Source organism: Peromyscus leucopus, chromosome 10 (genome assembly GCF_004664715.2).
Source record: "Peromyscus leucopus breed LL Stock chromosome 10, UCI_PerLeu_2.1, whole genome shotgun sequence".
NCBI classification, from domain to species: Eukaryota; Metazoa; Chordata; class Mammalia; order Rodentia; family Cricetidae; genus Peromyscus; species Peromyscus leucopus.
The window spans coordinates 34,335,745-34,354,934 of NC_051071.1; the positions used below are offsets into that span (position 1 = coordinate 34,335,745).

At 37.8% G+C, this 19,190-nt stretch overlaps 1 protein-coding gene across 16 annotated transcripts in view; it reads right to left on the reverse strand.

The window, feature by feature from the left end:
- Lcorl (ligand dependent nuclear receptor corepressor like) overlaps positions 1-19,190 on the reverse strand; it is a 165,511-nt gene that overhangs the window by 89,440 nt on the left and 56,881 nt on the right. For 12 of the 16 annotated variants that reach the window (XM_037209019.1, XM_037209027.1, XM_028865878.2 and 9 more), the window contains 2 exons: positions 1,287-1,366; positions 212-341 (listed from right to left, as the gene is read on the reverse strand). In XM_037209019.1, coding sequence (XP_037064914.1) covers positions 212-341; positions 1,287-1,366 — 210 coding nt within the window. The remainder of the gene's footprint in view (positions 1-211; positions 342-1,286; positions 1,367-19,190) is intronic. The other 4 variants (XM_037209025.1, XM_037209022.1, XM_037209024.1 and 1 more) reach the window with 1 other exon arrangement.

Here is a 19,190-nt window from a genome sequence, read left to right on the forward strand (position 1 = left end):
TTTGAAAGGTACCTATGAAGGAGAAATTTGAGAACAGGATGTTGAAAATAAATAGCTAGCACAAGAGAACTGATAATCTTATTGGCCCTATAAGGACAAAGAAAGAAGTAGTTAAGAATAAGTAGAGACCGACAGATAAAAAAAGTCTTCCATGAGAAAAATCCAAACATTGTAAAATTTTAAATGACAAAGCAAAACATGCCAGTATTACCTTTCTTTCGAAAGAGTGCATTTAGGTAATTTTCTGCTTGGCATTCAATCTTATCAGTGTGGGACTGGCCCTGAGATGATAGCTCCTCTGTTGGCGTTGACTGTGAAGAATCGAGAGATGGTATACAATCCTAAAATTACAAGAAAGTAACATACCTAATTACTTTTAATTTAAACCTGAGTTCCAACTAAATATGTCAAAATTGTTTCAATGTTCAGTTGTTCTAACTTTTATAAAACATCAAAGTATACCCAAAGAATATAAAATCTGATAGGATTCAGGAAAAACAAATATACTTCTAACGGGTCAAAATAGCCTTATTCCTTACCAAAATTATGGTAAAATAATGTGTGTGCTGGGACGTGGGGGTGAGGGTGGGCAGGCACTGCTGAAAATTTTACTCTATGCATGCCAGTGAAGTAATCCTGCCAGAGGTTTAACAAAGCAGATGAGCTTAAAAGATTCTTCTCATCACAACAGATAAGGAATCAGAGTTTCTCACCACACAAGAAGATGCTGGTTACACACATCTATGTCCTCTATATAGTAGGTACATATTTCATCATCAACACAGGATATATTTCTGATAGCCAAAGACTTTAAAAGTAGTGAAAGGGTTACAAATAGTAGCATATTATCCCCTTACTACCAACTGCTAAGAATCCAGAATGTAGAGTGGTCTTATATAAACTAGGTCTCCAAGCTCACCCTTGGATACCTAAAATACCAACCTGACCTAAAGTGAAGTTCATGAGTCAGGGAGTAATAGGAAATAAATGTGAAGGATGAAAGCAAAGCAAACCAAAACCAACCAACCAAACAAACAAACAAAAAAGAACAAAAACAAACAAAACAGAAAGAAAGAAAGAAAGAAAGAAAGAAAGAAAGAAAGAAAAGAAAAAATAATGAATTTTAAAAGCTAAACTAAATGTTGGACATATTCTTTTCATTCAACAAAATCAAGTATTTAAACTTTCACTGAGTCACAAATTATCAGAACAAATTAAGTTAAAAAAAGAACTATGTTAGAATTGTGTGATTATTTTAAAAATAATTTCATGGCACTAAAACTTACACTGACTGCTTCTCTCTGTAGGTTACAAAATGAACATTTTTCATCCATAGACCAGTCAGTCAGCTCTTCTGGTTCACAGTCTTTAAAAGAAGGAAAATATTCATTAAATATACTAACTTTATTAAAACCAGCAAAATCACCATCTTCCACAGCAATGGCAAAAGGAAAAATGAAAAATACAAAACCTAACTACTAAAAGTAAGGGGAGAAAGTCTAACTTTCAAATTAACCTCTTGATATCTAGAAAAATAAACAATAGGCCATGAGACAAAATACCAAGAAAAATGAGCTGGTTATAATTAAGAATTTTCCAACAGTAGAATTTTAAGTATCATCTAATCACTTCAAAGATCCACTCATCACTATTTATTCATTTCCTTTTTATTTTCATTATGACAGTCACAACAAAGGGGGTGATAGAAGGAAGAAAGGAATAAATTTTGCACAATCTGAAAGAAAATACAGTACAGAGAATGGAAGAAAGGACCAAAGGCGTCAAGAACACCCAGATTGAGAAAATGGAATGATGCCTACAAAAATAAGTAGCAATCCATTCGGAGATCAAAAATAAGGCCAGACTTATTCATTTCCAAAAGCTTAGTTACAAGAGAGAAAGAGGCAGTAAACAAATAGGGTATATCATCCAATGCAAACCATGTACCATTCTCCACAGATTAGTGCTGCTCCCGGCCTTGGTCAGAGAAATTCCTGTTTACAGTGTTGACAGTTAATTTAGAGACTCATAATTCGCCAAAAAGTGCCGAGAAAAAAATGACTGTGAAGTGCTCAGCCCTACGGGACATCTATATCACATTCCTTCCACCCTGAGACTCAGGAAACACCAGAAACACCTTGGAAGAAGGAGCAGAATTTAAGAGCTGGAGCATGAAGAGGAGTGTTGTATTCTGGACGGGACAGAGCTATTGGACCTATGAACTCACAGAGGTAATGGTTACCTGCAGAAGACTGGGCTAATTGGACATTTCATCATAAATGCCAGTTAGGCCCACTCCCCCATGAGGAGTTAAAGGCAATTAGTAGATGCTGGCAGAAGGGAAGTCCTGTCTGCAGCAGTGTAGCCACTGGTAAGTTGTCCTTGCCCAAGTAAATAAATCAAACACATGCAACCAACTCTAATTAAACACAGAGGGGCATGAAAAACTTAGGAGAGTTGGACAGAGGGGCTTGGTGGGAGGGAGGTTAAGTGAGAATAATATAGACAGTGGAAATACAATCAAAGCACGTTATAAACATGTATGAAATAGTGACAATAAAATTTAAACCTTAAGTAACTTTCATTTTTCCCCCTGAATACTAATACTTACAACCCAATAGTTCTAATATATTAAAGTTTCTGGAATACAAAAACACTTATCTGCTAAGGACATTTTAAGAAGGCATGGTAACATTGTCATTCTAATTACATTTAGTAGATGCACTGACTTCTTCTTCTTGTTTTGTTTTTCAAGACAGAGTTTCTCTGTGTAGCTTTGCGCCTTTCCTGGATCTTGCTCTGTAGACCAGGCTGGCCTCGAACTCACAGAGATCCACCTGCCTCTGCCTCCTGAGTGCTGGGATTAAAGGTGTGTACCACCACTGCCCGGTTTAGATGTACTGATTTTTAAAAATCAATGTTTATGGCTAAGTTACACAGAAAATAAAGTATACCATTCCTAGAATGATAATGAACAAAAAACTGATTAACATCACTCCTAGGGCCCTTTTACATTAATCAAACAGAGTGGATGATCATATAAATCTGTAGAAAGAATGTAAAACATTTGTAGAAAGATTTTTGGTAGCACAATAATACTTACATCCATTTGCAAAGAGCAGTATGTGGGAATATTAAGATCCAGTACAGGGTAATGGAAAGATACTTGAAGACTAGAAATCTAGGCTGGAAACACATTTAATAGCTATGACTTTTCAGGACACAAAGTTTTGTTTCAATTGGCTTATGTGTTCAATGTGCATTATATACTGTCAAACATTTGATAAGGTGTTTTTGTAGAAGACTAAATATCTGCTTAAGAACATATGGTCACTTTTCTTTTTTTTCTTTGTTTTTTTCGGGAGGAGTTTCTGTGTAACTTTGTAGCCTGTCTTGGAACTCACTCTGTAGACCAGCCTGGCTTCTGCCTCCCAAGTACTGGAGTTAAGGCGTGTATCACTACCACTGCCTGGCATAAGTTCACTTTTCTACAGACAACTTCACACACAAAACCTTTAAGTAATCTAACAATTATTTAGATTCCTGGGTTGGGGAGATGATTGCTGGGCTGGGGAGACGGCTCAGAGAGTAAAGGTACTAGCTATGCAAATCTCACAATTCATTTTGATCCCCAGAAACCACATTTAAAAAGCCAGACATAGTTTCATGAACTTGTAATTATATCACTCCCATAGTAAGATGAGAGGCAGAGGTAGGAGAATCACTTGGAAGCTTGTGGCTAGCTAGCCTGGAATATGAAGTGCAGCAGTGTAAACAAGAGACTCTGCCTTCAAAAGGTGAAGAACTGACTCCCCGAAAGTTATCCTCTGATCTCCACATGCACAAAAAGACACACATAGACACATACCCCAAAAACTTGGGGGCTGGGAATGAGTCCTTATGGAACTTTAGTTATGTAAGCTTACGCTGTTTTGACCCTGGAATGAAGAAGTATGTATCATTCATCGCTGAGACTTTGAAAGAAGAAGTGTAACCCGACCCCATTTGAAACAGGCTCCTGCTTCATAGGGTCCAGGTGACCTGGAACTCATTATGCACCAGGATAGGTTTGGATTTGTGGAGATCCTCCCCTCTCCACTGCTGGGGTTACAGATGTATCCTACCACGTGGGGCTCTCCCCTAGTCACCTGCACTTTTCACCATCCACCACAAGAACTTGCCCCAGGTATAATAACTCTGGGGCTTGGAGTAATAAGGAGAAAACATGGTCCTCATACACAGACTGGAGTTCCGTTTCCTCAGATCACTCCTAAGTTAAGTCACAGAGCTCAGAACTACTTCTTTAAGGTAGGATTGGTGTTGTAAAACATGACTTACACCAAACAGAACAGTTCTGAAAAGTCAAGAAATTCTTACTGATTTTTATTTTTATCATGGCTACATGAAAAAAAATATAACATGGAGATTTTTTATAAAAATGGATAAGAGACTTAGGAAGATATTTCAAACAAACAACAAAACAAACAAACAAACAAAAAAACCTGTTGTATGGGGAACAGAGGGATGTCTCAGTGGTTAAGAGCCCTCACTGACTGTGTTACCAAAGACCCAGGTTCAAAACCCAGCACCCACTTGGTGGCTCACAACCATCTATAATCCCAGTTCCAGGGATCTGATGCCTTCTTCTGGCCTCCCTGGGAACCAGGCACATACATGGTACACAGACATGGATGATGGCAAAACACATATGGGTGTTTTTTATGCATTAAAAATTAAAAAAATTAAAAAATATGGCTCCAATGCATTTCAATACTAATGTATGTTGACACAGGTATTTTTTAGATTTAGATTTAGATTTAATTTTAGATTAATTAAAATAACTATCAGTAGTAACATAAAAACTGAGGCACTGCATGCTAAGGCCAGTCTACTCATTTTAGTAGTTCTTTAAAGAAAGAGTAACTAAAATAAGCCTCCTACATAAATACCTAAAGGCATTATATGCTGCCACACACAAAAGTATGTAGTTCTATTTGTAAATATTTTTACTTTCTTGGTACACAATTTCTACTTTGAGCCCAGTGGTGGTGGGACATACTTTTTTTTCCCACAGAAATGTTTGGAAAAGCAGATTTTGAAAAATCAACTAAAGACCAAATTTCTACTTTTTCATGTCATTAAAAATAAGTATGCAACCACTCTATGAAAAAAATGACAAATATTCATCTCTAAATTATCTCCATTTCAAAACTTTAATATGTGAAAACAGAGGCTCAAAAATTTTTAAATAATGTACCTTTATAGAAATAGGTATGGTGGTATACACTTAATAATCCTAGTGCTCGGGAATCTGAGGCAGGCAGACTGACAGAAGTTCAAGGCTGGCCTTTTTCACACAGTGAACTCCAGGCTAACCAGGGTTACAGTAAGACCCCATCAAAAAAAAAAAAATATATATATATATATATATATATATATAGGTTTATTAATAAAAGGCAATAAAAAAACTACTAGTAAAATCTAATGTAGGTCAACTTTTCCATTGTGGTTTGTACTCTTGTGATTAAAGTCTGATTCCAGTCATTTTATCTGTTCTGACTTGGAAATTATCAGACTTTGAATTTTGAGAAACAGCACTGTACAGGGACATCCTACATACTAGTTGTGGTCTCAAGCAAGTACACTTTTCCAGGCTTCAGTCTCTTCTTTGGAACATTAAGAGAGTAATACTTGAATCTTAAGGTTGTAGGAAAAGCTAAATAAAAACATGTAATATATCTAAGTTCAAAAGATGCAGCTTTCATTTATTTTGAACACTTTATTTTTTTAGTATACTTTATTCACAGAATATAAATTTAGTTTCCAAAGACAAACTTCAGTGAAGGTAAATAACTTAGATTTTATTTTATATTGTTCATTTATCTTATGTTGCTCATTTTATGTCACTCATGGTTTTAGATTTACTGATTTCTGGGAAAATGCTGAACAATGCAGCTACAAAATAGCATTATGGCTTCAGCTGCAACTCAGCGGTAGAGTGTTTGCCTAGCATGCACAAAGGGTGGGGCTGAATTCTATGACACATATGTGAAGGCAAATATAATTTTATATGCTTACATCAATCTTTATTATGAAGCATTTTAGAAACTACATAGAAAACTCCACTGGTTTGTTTTTGGTTTTGTTTTGTGCCTTTTTTTCCTGGTTTTGTGTTTGTTTTGTTTATTCTGAGAAAGATTTTGAAGTTGAGGGGGTAATCTGGGAAAAGTTGGCGGAGGGGAAAATATAACAAAAATACATTGTATAAAAAAACTGAAGAACTAGCCGGGCGGTGGTGGCGCACGCCTTTAATCCCAGCACTTGGGAGGCAGAGCCAGGCGGATCTCTGTGAGTTCGAGGCCAGCCTGGGCTACCAAGTGAGTTCCAGGAAAAGGCGCAAAGCTACACAGAGAAACCCTGTCTCGAAAAACCAAAAAAAAAAAAAAAAAAAAAAAAAAAAAAAAAAAAAAAAACTGAAGAACTAAAGAAAAGTACAAAGGAAAAAATAAGAATTATCTACAAATCACACTACCAAGATATAATGATTCCAACATTTGCTATATATTCTCCCAATTTGTAGTATAGGCCTTTCTAAAATGAAAAGATAATATAATTTATAATCTATAAATCTCTAGCTAGGCTAATTAGGAAAAAAGAAAACAATTCCAATTTCAGATGGACTAGTCACATTGAAAGAATAAAGTAATGTTACAAATAACATTATGCAGAGAAATTTGATAACTTAGGTGAAATGACCAACTCCTCTAAAAGCACAAGCAACCAAATCTCAAGCAAAGAAACCTCAGGAAGGCTGTAGCCATTAAAAATAAATCAAGAATTAAACAAACATCTTCCAAAACAGAAAACACCAGCCCACATGGTTCTCTACCACCCACTTCAGAAAACAGAAACAAAAGAAATACTTTCTAATTCTGGTTCTATTACTATCTAAATACCAAGACCAGTCTCAACACACCCCACTCAGAAGATATAAAGATTCAAATATATCTGTGACAAGATGGTCAATAACAAATGTCATTAGAGATCTACACACTGGGAAACGAGATACCAGTACAGAACTATTAACATGGTAGAAACCCAAGCACAGCTATCGAAGGCTAGTAAGGACTAGGAACAGTACGGGAACACCAAGATCTTTCACTGCTGGTGGGAATTCAAAGTAGTACAGCTACTTTTGAAAACAGTCTGGCAGTGTCTAAAAAATGCAAACATAGTCTTCCCATATGATCTAGTAATGACGCTGTTAGGTATCCATGCTACAGAAAAATGTTGAAAACTTTTGTCTACCCCCAAACTTGTAGTCATTTAGAGAAGCCTTAGTTCTGATGTTAAATTTTCAAAGTGACTAAAACATACTTCAGTAAGTAAAAAGATAATCAAACTGTGGCATGTTCACATTGGGCAAGAATATTAAGTGACACAAAGAAATGCACCACCGAACCACAAAAAGACAGATCCACAAATGCATACTGCTAAGTGAAAGAAACAAGTATAGAGAAACCACATACAAACCCATTCCAATGATGTGACATTATGGGAAAAGCCAAACTTCAGAGACAGTAAAAATACAGACTGTTTCCCACAGGCTGGAAGAGAAGGAAGGGGATGAACAGGTAGAGAAGAGGAGACTATAGGACAATGGTAGCATTGTGTAATGTAATGGTAGACCCATGATGGCGTGCATGAACCTAGTATGTGTAAGAAACTAATTCCTAAAGTAATATAAGTATGTATGCAAATATGTTTACAAAACAGATGAGGCTACAAGTTCCAAGTTTCAACTTGGGTTAGCAGAGGGCAATGAAGTTTAACTCTGACTTCAAGTATGACTGTGAAAGGGAGGCAGGTTGGAAAGGAAGATTAAGGAATACACCACATGTTCTATTTCAGGGTTTAAAGATCTCAAGGACCTTAAACAACAGATGATAATATATCTAGTATCAGCAACAGGTGTTTTAAAAACTAGACAGGAAATGCTGGAATATTTCTCTGTATACCTGTTAAGACTCATCTCCACCCAAGGATTATTTAAGAAAATATGAAGATATACATGGCATAAAATGAGAATAAATTTGAAACATCAAATACAATCAAATTTCCTTTATGGTTCTAAAATTCTATAAAATTAGATGTAAGGTTCATCTAATAGTAATATCAGAGTATTAGACAATATGATCAACAGCAATGAAAAATTCACAATTTACTCAGCCATAGACATGTTTGTTATTTTGAAGAGTCTGCAGATCTTCATCTCTCTTTCTGCTCCCCCAAATCCAATCCCTCAGTCTAATCCCCAGCTCTGCAGCATACCGCCTGCTGCAACACCCCCTTTCTCTGTCCCCTTCTCCAGTGAATCACACAGATCTTCCCTTCCAAACTTCCTTCACCCCACTCATTCCTTTATTCCAGACACAACTCTGACACAACTCTGATAGGCATTCATTGGGAACCCAGAGGTCAATTTGGCCATGAACCAAGTAGGCTAACTGCAGATCTTCACCTCTCACTCTATTCCTCCAAACCGAACCCCCAAGTCTCATCCCCAGATCTTCACCTCTCACTCCATTCCTCCAAGCCCAACCCCCCAAGTCTCATCCCCAGCTCTCTTAACAGACCTTACTGATTGCAATCAGATCATGGTAGAGTACTCTGCTTTCCCTCCCTGTGGTGGACCCCCTCAGCCTTGCCCCACCAAGTCTATGCCCATTTCTAAGTGCCAGATCCTAATATCTAGAGCTATACTTTTTACCTGGAACCTGTAGTGTTCACACATACCAGGATCCTAGAAGAATTTCCTAACGGGAAACACACAGTCATCACATTCTCCTAAGAGCCAGAGAGGACAACAAAAACCAAGGAACAAAACAATCACTCAATAAGACCAGATATCAGCATGTAGAATTACAATCTTCCCAAACTCAGATGCCTAGATGCCAATGTAAAAATACAATTAACAGCCATGACACTATGTCTCCATTAGAGCCCAGCCATTTAATACCACACACAGCGGGCCCTAAGTATCAAAATATAGCTGTAGCATACATACACACACACACACACACACACACACCATTTATGAATATTGTGGCGAGCCACAAGAATATGTTATAAGGAGTCCAGCTGTGTATTAAAGCTAAACCTTGACCAGACTAAGGGTCAGTCAAGTGGAAAGCCATCAAGCATGAACTACTTGGTGTTACACCGCTTAATATTCAGCTGTGCCTTGTTATGAATTTCTTGTGCTCACAATTCCCATAGAATGAACTTCCTGCTTGGGCCAATACTTGAATAAGGTCATGAAGGCAAAGACAGGCTGGCTGGGGATGCACAGCTTTGTTTCTGGTGCTCAACTATCCCCTGGCCTTGAGGCCTAGTGGCTCTCTAGAGCAATTGACTGAGAACAAAAGAGGCTTTTACATATCAAAGTGGAAGGTAGGGTGAAGCAACATTCCTGAGGAGGCAGAGAACTGTGTGGCCAGGGGAAGAAGAAACAGGTGTTTTCTGTAGGGAAGACAGAACAGCATGACCAGGGAGAAGAGGTTTCGTAGATGGTAAGGCAGAACTCTTGTACAGTTCATCAGAGCCAGAAGTAGAGAGCAAGTAGAGATAGAGGATGTTGAAACAGAAGATGAAGATGAGGCTGGAAGCATAAGAGCTTAATTGTTAGGACTATGAGATGGCAGTAAATGAGGGGACAAAGAGGCACTGAGTGTCAGGATGGAACTGAAGCTATGTAGATGGGATTTCATCCCAGAGAAATAAAGTAGACAGACAAAGAGATTGGTGTATCTAGGTTTATTCCTGCCCTGAATGCCTGATGGAGCTGTAACTATACAGATAGAATTTTGTCTTAGAGGAATAAAGTTAACAGACATAAGAGTATAGTGTACGTAGATTTTTTTTCCCTCAGATATCCCACACCGGACATAGCGTCTTCCCTGAACTCTGGGGCAATACATAGAATATGGCAGAAGTCATAAAGAGGAAATGAATAAATCCTTTACAGAAATCTATGAAAACACAAAGAGTGGAAAAAAATGAATAAAACAGATCAAGAATTGAAAGTGAAAGTTGAATTTATAAAGAAAACCCAAACTGAGGTAAACTTAGGAACTTGAACAGGAACCTCACAGGGAAATCTTGTCAACAGAATATAAGAGATGGAAGAAAGACTCTCAGGTATTGAAAACACAACAGAAGAAATGGGTACCTTGGTCAAAGAAAATGTTAAATCTAAAAAACTCCTGGTGTAAAACATCTAGGAAATCTGGGCACTACAAAAATCTAAGAATAATAGGAATAGAGAAAAGAGAAGAAATTCAGATGAAAGGCACAGAAAATGTTTCCAACAAAATCACAGAAGAAAATTTCTCTAACCTAAACAAAGAGATGTTTATCAAGGTACAAGAAGCATACAGAACACCAAATAAAGTAGACTGGAAAGAAAATCCTCTTGGTACAATATAAATATAACACTAAATATACAGAACAAAGAAAGAATATTAAAAGCTGCAAGGGGAAAAGACCAAGTAGCATATGAAGGCAGAATTACACCTGACTTCTCAATGAAGACTCTAAAAGCCAGAAGGGCCTGGTCAGATATGCTACAGACTCTAAAAGACCACAGATGCCAGCACAGAATACTATACACAGCAAAACTTTCACTCATATTAGATGGAGAAAATATTCCATGTTAAAGCCAAATTTAAGCAATATCTGTCTACAAATTCAGTCAAACAGGAAGCACTAGAAGGAAAACTCCAACCTAAAGAGGTTAACCCTCAGTGAATAAATAAGTCCAGGCCAGCAAATGAAAAGAGGGGAAACACACACACACACACACACACACACACACACCACCACCACCACCACCACCACCACCACCACCACCAAATAACAGGAATCAACAAATACTACTCATTGTATCTCTAAACATCAATGGTCTTGATTCCCAGATAAAGACACAGACTAACAGAGTGGGTTTGAAAACAGACTCCATTCTTCTGTTGCATCCAGGAAACACACCTTAACATCAAGGATAAACACCATGTCTGGGTAAGAGGATGGAAAAAGATATTCCAAGCAAATAGACCTAAGAAACAAGCAGGTGTAGCCATTTTAATTTCAAACCAAATCTAATCAGAAGAGGCAGGAGAGTACACTATATTTATCAAAGGGAGAATTCATGAGAGGACATTGCAATTTGTAGTATCTAGGTGCCAAACACAAGGGCATCCAAATTCATAAAAGAAATAACATTACAGCTTAAATCCCTTACACACTGATATTGGGGGACTTAAATATGGCACTCTGGCTAATATACAGGTCATTCAGACAAAAACTTAACAGAGATGCAATCAAGAGCATTCAGGGTGGTATGGCCATCCATGGCTTCATCCAGCAACTGATGGGAGCAGATGCAGAGACCCATAGCCAGACATTAGGGGGAACCAGGGAAACCCACAGAAGAAGAGGAAGGACTGTATGAGCCAGAGGGGTTGAGGACACTATGAGAACATGACCCACAAAAATCAACTAGGCAGGGCTCATAGGGACTCACAGAGACTGAACTGACAATTACAGAGCCTGAATTGGTGAGCTAAATCCACTGCATATAGGTTACGGCTGTGTAGCTTGATGTTCTCGGATTCCTAATAGTATGTGTGTGTGTGTGGGGGGGCGCGTTGTCTCTGACTCTTTCACCTGCTTTTGGGACCATTTTCCTCCTACTGGGTTGCATCATCTAGTCTTGATATGAGGATTTATGCCTAGTCTTACTGTAACTTGTTAGGTTGTTATCCCTTGGAGGCCTGCTCTTTTTTGAAGGGAAATAGAGGAGTGGATCTAGGAAAGAAAGGTTTGGGGAGCTGAGAAAAATAGAGGGGGAACTGCAGTTGGGATGCAATATATGAAAGAAAAATAAATTTTAAAAAATAAAAAAAAAAAACTAAACAGAGAAATGCTGGCGCCAACTAACATTATAAACCAAATGGACCTAACAGATACTTAGAAAACATTTTACTCAAACACAAAAGAATATGCCTTCTTCTCAGCAGTTAATGGAACTTTCTCCAAAACTGACCACATACCTGGACACGAAGCAAGTCTCAAAAGATACAAGAAAACTGAAATAACACCCCATATCCTGTCTGACCACCACAAATTAAAGCTGAATATCAATAACAACAGAAAGCTTACAAATCATGGAAACTGAACAATTAATTTTCTTATTGAAAGAAAATTGGATGAAGACAGAACTTAAAGACTGTCTAGAATTTAATGAAAATGAATATAAAACAATACTCAAACTTATGGGACACAATGAAGGCTGTTCTAAGAGGCAAGTTCATAGTACTATGTGCCCATATTTTAAAAAAAAAAAAAAAATTGGAGAGATCTCATGCTAGCAACTTAAACAGTACACCCAAGAGCTCTAGAACAAAAAGAAGTACTCAAACCCAAAAGGAGTAGATGGCAAGAAATAATCAAACTGAGAGATAAAATCAATACAACAGAAACAAACATATATAGAATCTATGAAACAAAGAGTTGGTTCTTTGAGAAAAATCAGTAAGATCAATAAACCCTCATCCAAATGAACTAAAATGCAACAAGAGTCAAATTAACAAAATCAGAAATGAATATAACAAATATAAATGGATATAACATTAGACACTGAGGAAATAGAGAGAATCGTTAAGAACACACTTAAAAATTCTGTACTCCACCAAATTGGAAAATCTAAAAGAAATGGATAGCTTTCTCAACACATACCACTCATCAAAGTTAAATCAAGATGAGATAAGCAATTTAAACAGACTTATAACCTCAAGTATAATAGAAGCAGTTATTAAAAATTCTCCCAACAAAAATAAGCCAAGGACCAGATGGTTTAAGTGCAGACTTCTACAACACTTTCATAAAAGAGTTAATGCCGATACTTCTTAAATTATTCTACAAAATAGAAACAGAAGGAACACGGCCCAATTCTCTTTTTTAAGGTCACAGTTACCCTGATATCCAAACCACATAGAGACACAACAACAACAATGGGATTTATAAACCAATTTCCCTTATGAACATAGATACAAAAATGCTCAAAAATACTTGCAAACTAAATCCAAGAACACATCAAAAGGATCATCCACCATGATCTTCATCTTAGAGATGCAGGGACAGTTCAACATATGTTAATCAATAAATGTAATCCACCTTATAAACAAACTGAAAGACAAAAATCACATGATCATCTCATTAGATGCAGAAAAGGCTTTTGACACCCCTAACACCCCTTCATGATAAATGCTCTGGAGAAATTAAGAATACAAGGGACATAACTAATCATAATAAAGGCAATCTATAGCAGGTCTATAGACAATATCAAATTAAATGAAGAGAACCTCAAAGCAATTCCATTAAAATCAAGAATAAGACAAGGCTTTCCACTCTCTCCATACCTATTCAATATAGTACTTGAAGTCTTAATTAACTAAAGCAATAAGAAAACTGAAGGAGATCAAGAAGATATAGACTAGAAAGGAAGAAATCAAAGTATCTTTACTTGCAGATGATATAAGTAACCCTAAAAATTCTACTAGGGAACTCCTACAGCTGATAAACACTTTTAGCAAAGTAGCTGGATACAAAATTAATTCACAAAAATCAGTAGCCTTCCTATATACAAATGACGAAATGGACTGAGAAAGAAATTAGGGAAAAAGCACATTTTACAATAGCCTCAAATAATATAAAATATCTCTGGGTAACTCTAACCAAGCAAGTAAGAGACTTGTATAATAAAAGCTTCAGGACATTGAAGGAAGAAATTAAAGAAGATATCAGGAAATGGAAAGATCTCCCATGCTCATGGATTGGTAGGATTAATATAGTAAAAATGGCCATCCTACCAAAAATAATCTACAGATTCAATGCAATCCCCATCAAAATTCCAACACAATTCTTTACAAATCTTGAAAGGACAAGTTCAGCTTTATATGGAAACACACACACACACACACACACACACACACACACACACACACACACAAACACCAAAAAAACAGGACAGCTAAAACAATCCTGAGTAAAAAGAAAACTGCAGGGGGTATCACTATTACTAATTTCAAGTTGTATTCCAGGCAAATGGGTGGAACCAGAAAAATTATTATTCTGAGTGAGGCATTACAGACCCAGAAAAACAAATATGGTATGTATTCATTTATACGTGGGCATTAGCTGCTAAGTCAATCATAACCTATAGAACCACTGAAGTTAGGAATAGGATAAATGATGGAGGAGCATAAAGATATGATTAGGAAAGGGAAATACGAAAGATAGTTATGGATAGATGGGGAGGAGCTGGAATGTGAGGACCAAGTGCAGGTTGGGGCAAAGGAGGAAATACAGAGAGAGACAACTAAAATTAAGGGCCATCTGAGAAATAACATGGAAACATAAAACAGTAGAGGCTTCCTAAAATATATACATATATGAAGGCCATCTAAATGAAATCACCAAATAATGGGGGAGACAGAGCTCCACCTGGCCATCTCTTGTCACCAAATGAAGCTTCAAGACCTGGGATTGTGTTATATCTAATTGAGTTGTTTACCAAACCGGTCCCATTGAATCTCCAAACATCCCAAGCTGTTGTCAAGAATACAGATTTCTAGAAACTGACAGCAAGGCACCATTGCTCAAGACAACACCTACACAACTCACTGAACATGGAGAAGACAAGCTGGTGCCTATAGAGAGCTTTCACCCATTCATGCTAACATCTCTGGTACAGGAAAGTACTCTGCGCACTATCAAAAGTGAAACATCAACACCAACCCAGTCACAGACACTTTGATCTACAATGGTGTCCTACCTACAAGAGACGCTAGTGCACTGGTGGTACAAAGCTTGGGGGAGTAACCAACCAACATCTGATTTGACTTAAGGCCTACTCCATGAGATGGAACCTATACCCAACACTGCTTGGGTGACCAAGAACCTGAGACTAGATAGCCCAGGGACCTATGGGGAAAGCTAAATACCATTTTTCTTTTTTAAAAAAAAAAAGAGTAACTATAAAATGACTGCTACTGACATTCTCATATACTCACAATTCAGGGCCTTGCTCAGTTATTACCAGATAAGCTTCCCCCTATAGCAGATGGAAATAAATACAGTGACTCACACCCAGACATTATGTAGAGAGTTAGAGACCTTGGAACATCAGCTCTAAATGGGATGTATCCACCAAATGCTCTTATCAGGGTTCAAGGAACCCTGCAGAAGAAGAGGCTGAAAGAGAATAAGCACCACGGTATAGAAGACACAAGAAAACAAGGCCCTCTAAATTAACATGATTAAAGTTCCTATGAACTCATAAGGACTGTGACAGCATTCACAGGGCTTGCATGGGTCTGTACCAGTTCCTTTGTGTATATATTATGGCTTCCAGTTTATTGTTTTTATGGGGTTCTTGAGTGAAGAAACAAGTAGCTCTCTGATTCTTGTGCCTTCTCTTGGGCTCTTTTCCTTCTGTTTGTTTTGTCCAATTCAGTGTGTTTTTGTTTTATATCACATTTTATTTTATTATTACCCCTTAGAAGGCTGTTTGTTTTCTAATGAGAAACAGAAAGGGAGTGGATCTGGATGGTAGAGGAAGAGGGGAGGAACTGGGAGGAGTAGACGGAGGTGAAACAGTATGCATACATTATGTGTGGGAATAAAAAGGAAAAAAGAAATATATCCCTGTTAAATTGAAACATTTTTTTTTCTATTATTAGTCATTACCAAAATCATTACTGCCAAAACTACCAAGGACTTTCCTCCCTTGATGAATTGCAATAAAGGTTCTCCAGTTTTCAGAACCTGTGCTGGCAAAGAGCTAAATTTAGTTTTTAAATGTATCATCACAGACACAACTGGCTTCCCCAAACTCAATAGAAACAAGAAAAAAACAAAATACAACAACCTGTTTCCTGACTTCTGGCCAATTTTTTTTTGAATTTTTATCTAAACATTGTCTCAGAGAAGCTCTTAATCTACACCAGAAGAAATGCCCTGACAAAGAGACAATAAATCCAGTGTGTGTGTGTGTGTGTGTGTGTGTGTGTGTGTGTTTCCATATAAAGCTGAACTTGTCCTTTCAAGATTTGTAAAGAATTGTGTTAGAATTTTGATGGGGATTGCATTGAATCTGTAGAGGATTTGTGAGGTTACACAAGTTGTGAAGAGGCCCAGGAGACAAAAGACAAGTGTCAAGCCCTGTCTTTTTTTCTGGGTGATCTTAGGCCAGCTCCTCCCCTTTCCTGGCAGCACCCTTTGGTCACACCAGGTTCCTATGTGTATTCAGAGAGCCTGATTTCCCTCTGCTCCTAAGTCTGGATCCCTCAGCTATCATTCCTTGCTAGAGGGACTCAGATCCTGGATGGAGGGTTGGGGTTCCCTTCCTTCCCCATCTCACTCTTGAAAATCTTTAGCATATTTTCATGCAAATGATCTTAGAGTTGGGGAACTCTGAAAGGAATGAAATAAATCTTAAGGTAGTTTTCTAGCCCCTCAGCCCAGCTACTATGAACTTGGTTTTGAAAGGCCACGCCTGCCTTCCTACTCTCTAGTATAACATGATCCCATACCCAGGAGTCTTTGGACTAAGAAAGGGAAATCACAGACATACGGAGGTTCTATGCAATCTATACTGAAAATGATGAAGGCTTAGGAAAGGGAGGTCTAACCCCAAGTCTGGGCTAGGATGAGAAAGGAGACAAGAGCTAAATCACTTGGGTACTGTTCTTTCCTTGGGCATTTTATTAAAGCTGGAGCCAAATGGTATATGTTTGCTCCCTGCTCTTCTTTGGAAAGGGCTTCTAGGGAGGAGGCTATAGAGTGAGATGGAATGGCCTGCTGGAACCACTGCACACTGAGTTAATAGGGCCAGTGACAGTCCAGGAAGCAGTTTTATAATGATTTCTTCAGAAATAAACATACCTAAGCTCCACCAAAAAGAAAATAAAAAAACTGTGATACATCACTCAAAGACAGAAATCACGTGATCATCTCAATAGATACAGAAAAGTCTTTCCATAAAACCCAGCTGTAGTAGGACAGGCCCATAGGGTCGAGGAAATTGGCTCACACTAGTAGTCAAGGCATGCATATAACATACTCCTTAAGAGTCAACCTGGAATCCGCCAGAGGGCTTAGCAACAGGAGCTCTCGGAGTTCCTAGTCATGTCAGAGTTCCTGATTGTGCAGAGTCTGCCTGAGGACCTAGCAACAGTTGCTGTCAGAGTTCCTAGTTGCTGTCAAGAGTTCCTGATCATGCCAAGTCTGCCTGAGGACCTAGCAACAGTCGATATGATGTCAGAGTTCCTGATTGTGCTCAGACAATGAGGGACGATCACAAAGACTAGGTGTTGGGAGGAGAGTATATAAGGCCTTCCCTGTTATTGAATAAATGAGTTCGTTATTTGCTTTCAAGGGACTCCTGGTGTCTGAGTCGTTGATGCTGCGCCTTTTCAACCCCTCCTCCAAGGGAGCCATTAGAATCCAAGCAACACCCAGCATCTTTTCACTAAAAAAGTCCCAAAGACTGGGACTAGAATTGACTTAACATAATAAAAGCTGTATATGGCAAGCCTACAGCCAAAATTATAATAAATGGGGAAACACTCCAAGAATTTCCACTAAAATCAGGAATAAGACAAGGTTGTCCAGTTTTTCCACTTTTGTTCAAAATAGTGTCTGAAGTCTTAGAGCAATAAGAGGAGATAAACGAGCTACAAATAGGAAAGGAAGAAGTTAAAATATCCTTATTTGCAGATTGTATGACTATATAAGAACTCTAAAGACTCCACCAGAAAACTCTTACACACCTGATAAACACTTTTAAACAAAGTGGAAGAATATAAAATTAGCATATAAAAAACAATAGCTTTCATATATGCCAGTAACGAACATGCTAAGAAATCAGGGAGGACAGTCCATTCACGATCTTGGAATAAATCTGACCAAAGTAGTGAAACAGAACTCCAGTCAGTCAAGAACGATAAATGGGACATCATCAAATTAAAAGAAACAACTGGGTAAATCTGACCAAAGTAGTAAAACAGAACTCCAGTCAATCAAGAACGATAAATGGGACATCATCAAATTAAAAGAAACAACTGGGTAAAGAGAGAGCCTGCAGAATGGGAGAAGGCCTTTGTAGGCCATTCACCTGACAGAATTAATATTTAAAACATACAAATAACTCAAAAAACCTAACCAACAATAAGTCAAACTACCTAATTAATAAAAGGCCTAATTAAACAAACTGATAATTCTCAAAAAATTAAATATAAATAGCCAATAAAAAGTTTTTTTTTAAATGCTCAATCTCATTAGCCATTAGAGAAATATGTCAAAACTACTGTGAGAGTCAATATAAGTAAAAACTACAATGAGATTCCATCTTATCAAAATGGCAGTCATTAGCAAGTAGCAGGATGGAAAGATGTTTCCCAAGTTAAGAACACTTGCTGCAGGGGAACATTCACTCCTCTACTGCTGGTGGGAGTGCAAACTTGTACAGCCACTTTGGAAATCAGTATGGCAGCTTCACAGAAAATTGAGAGTCAATCTACCTCAAGACCCAGCAATACCATTCTTGGACATATACCCAAAAGATGCTCAATCATACCACAAGGACACCTGTTCAACTACGTTCATAGCAGCATTATTTGTAATAGCCAGAATCTGGAAACAAGCTAGATGCCCTTCAACCAAAGACTGAATAAAGAAAATGTGGTATATTCACACAATGAGTATTACACAGTGGTGAAGAACAATGACATCATGAAATTTGCAGGCAAATGGATGGAACTAGAAAATATCATCCTGAGTGAGGTAACCCAGACCCAGAAAGACTAACACAGCTATGTACTCACTCATAAGTGGATATTAAATATAAAGCAAAGGATAACCAGGCTACAATCCACAACCCCAGAGAAACTAGGTAAGAAGGAGGATCCTAAGAGGGACACACATGGATTGCCCTAAGAAGGGGAAATAAAGATATCCTGGGTAAACTGGAAAGAGGGTGTAGAGGGGAGGGGAGGGGGACGAAAACATGAGGGATCAGGATGGCCGAGTTGGGGGAGGGATGGAGAGGGAGAGCATTGAAAGAGATATCT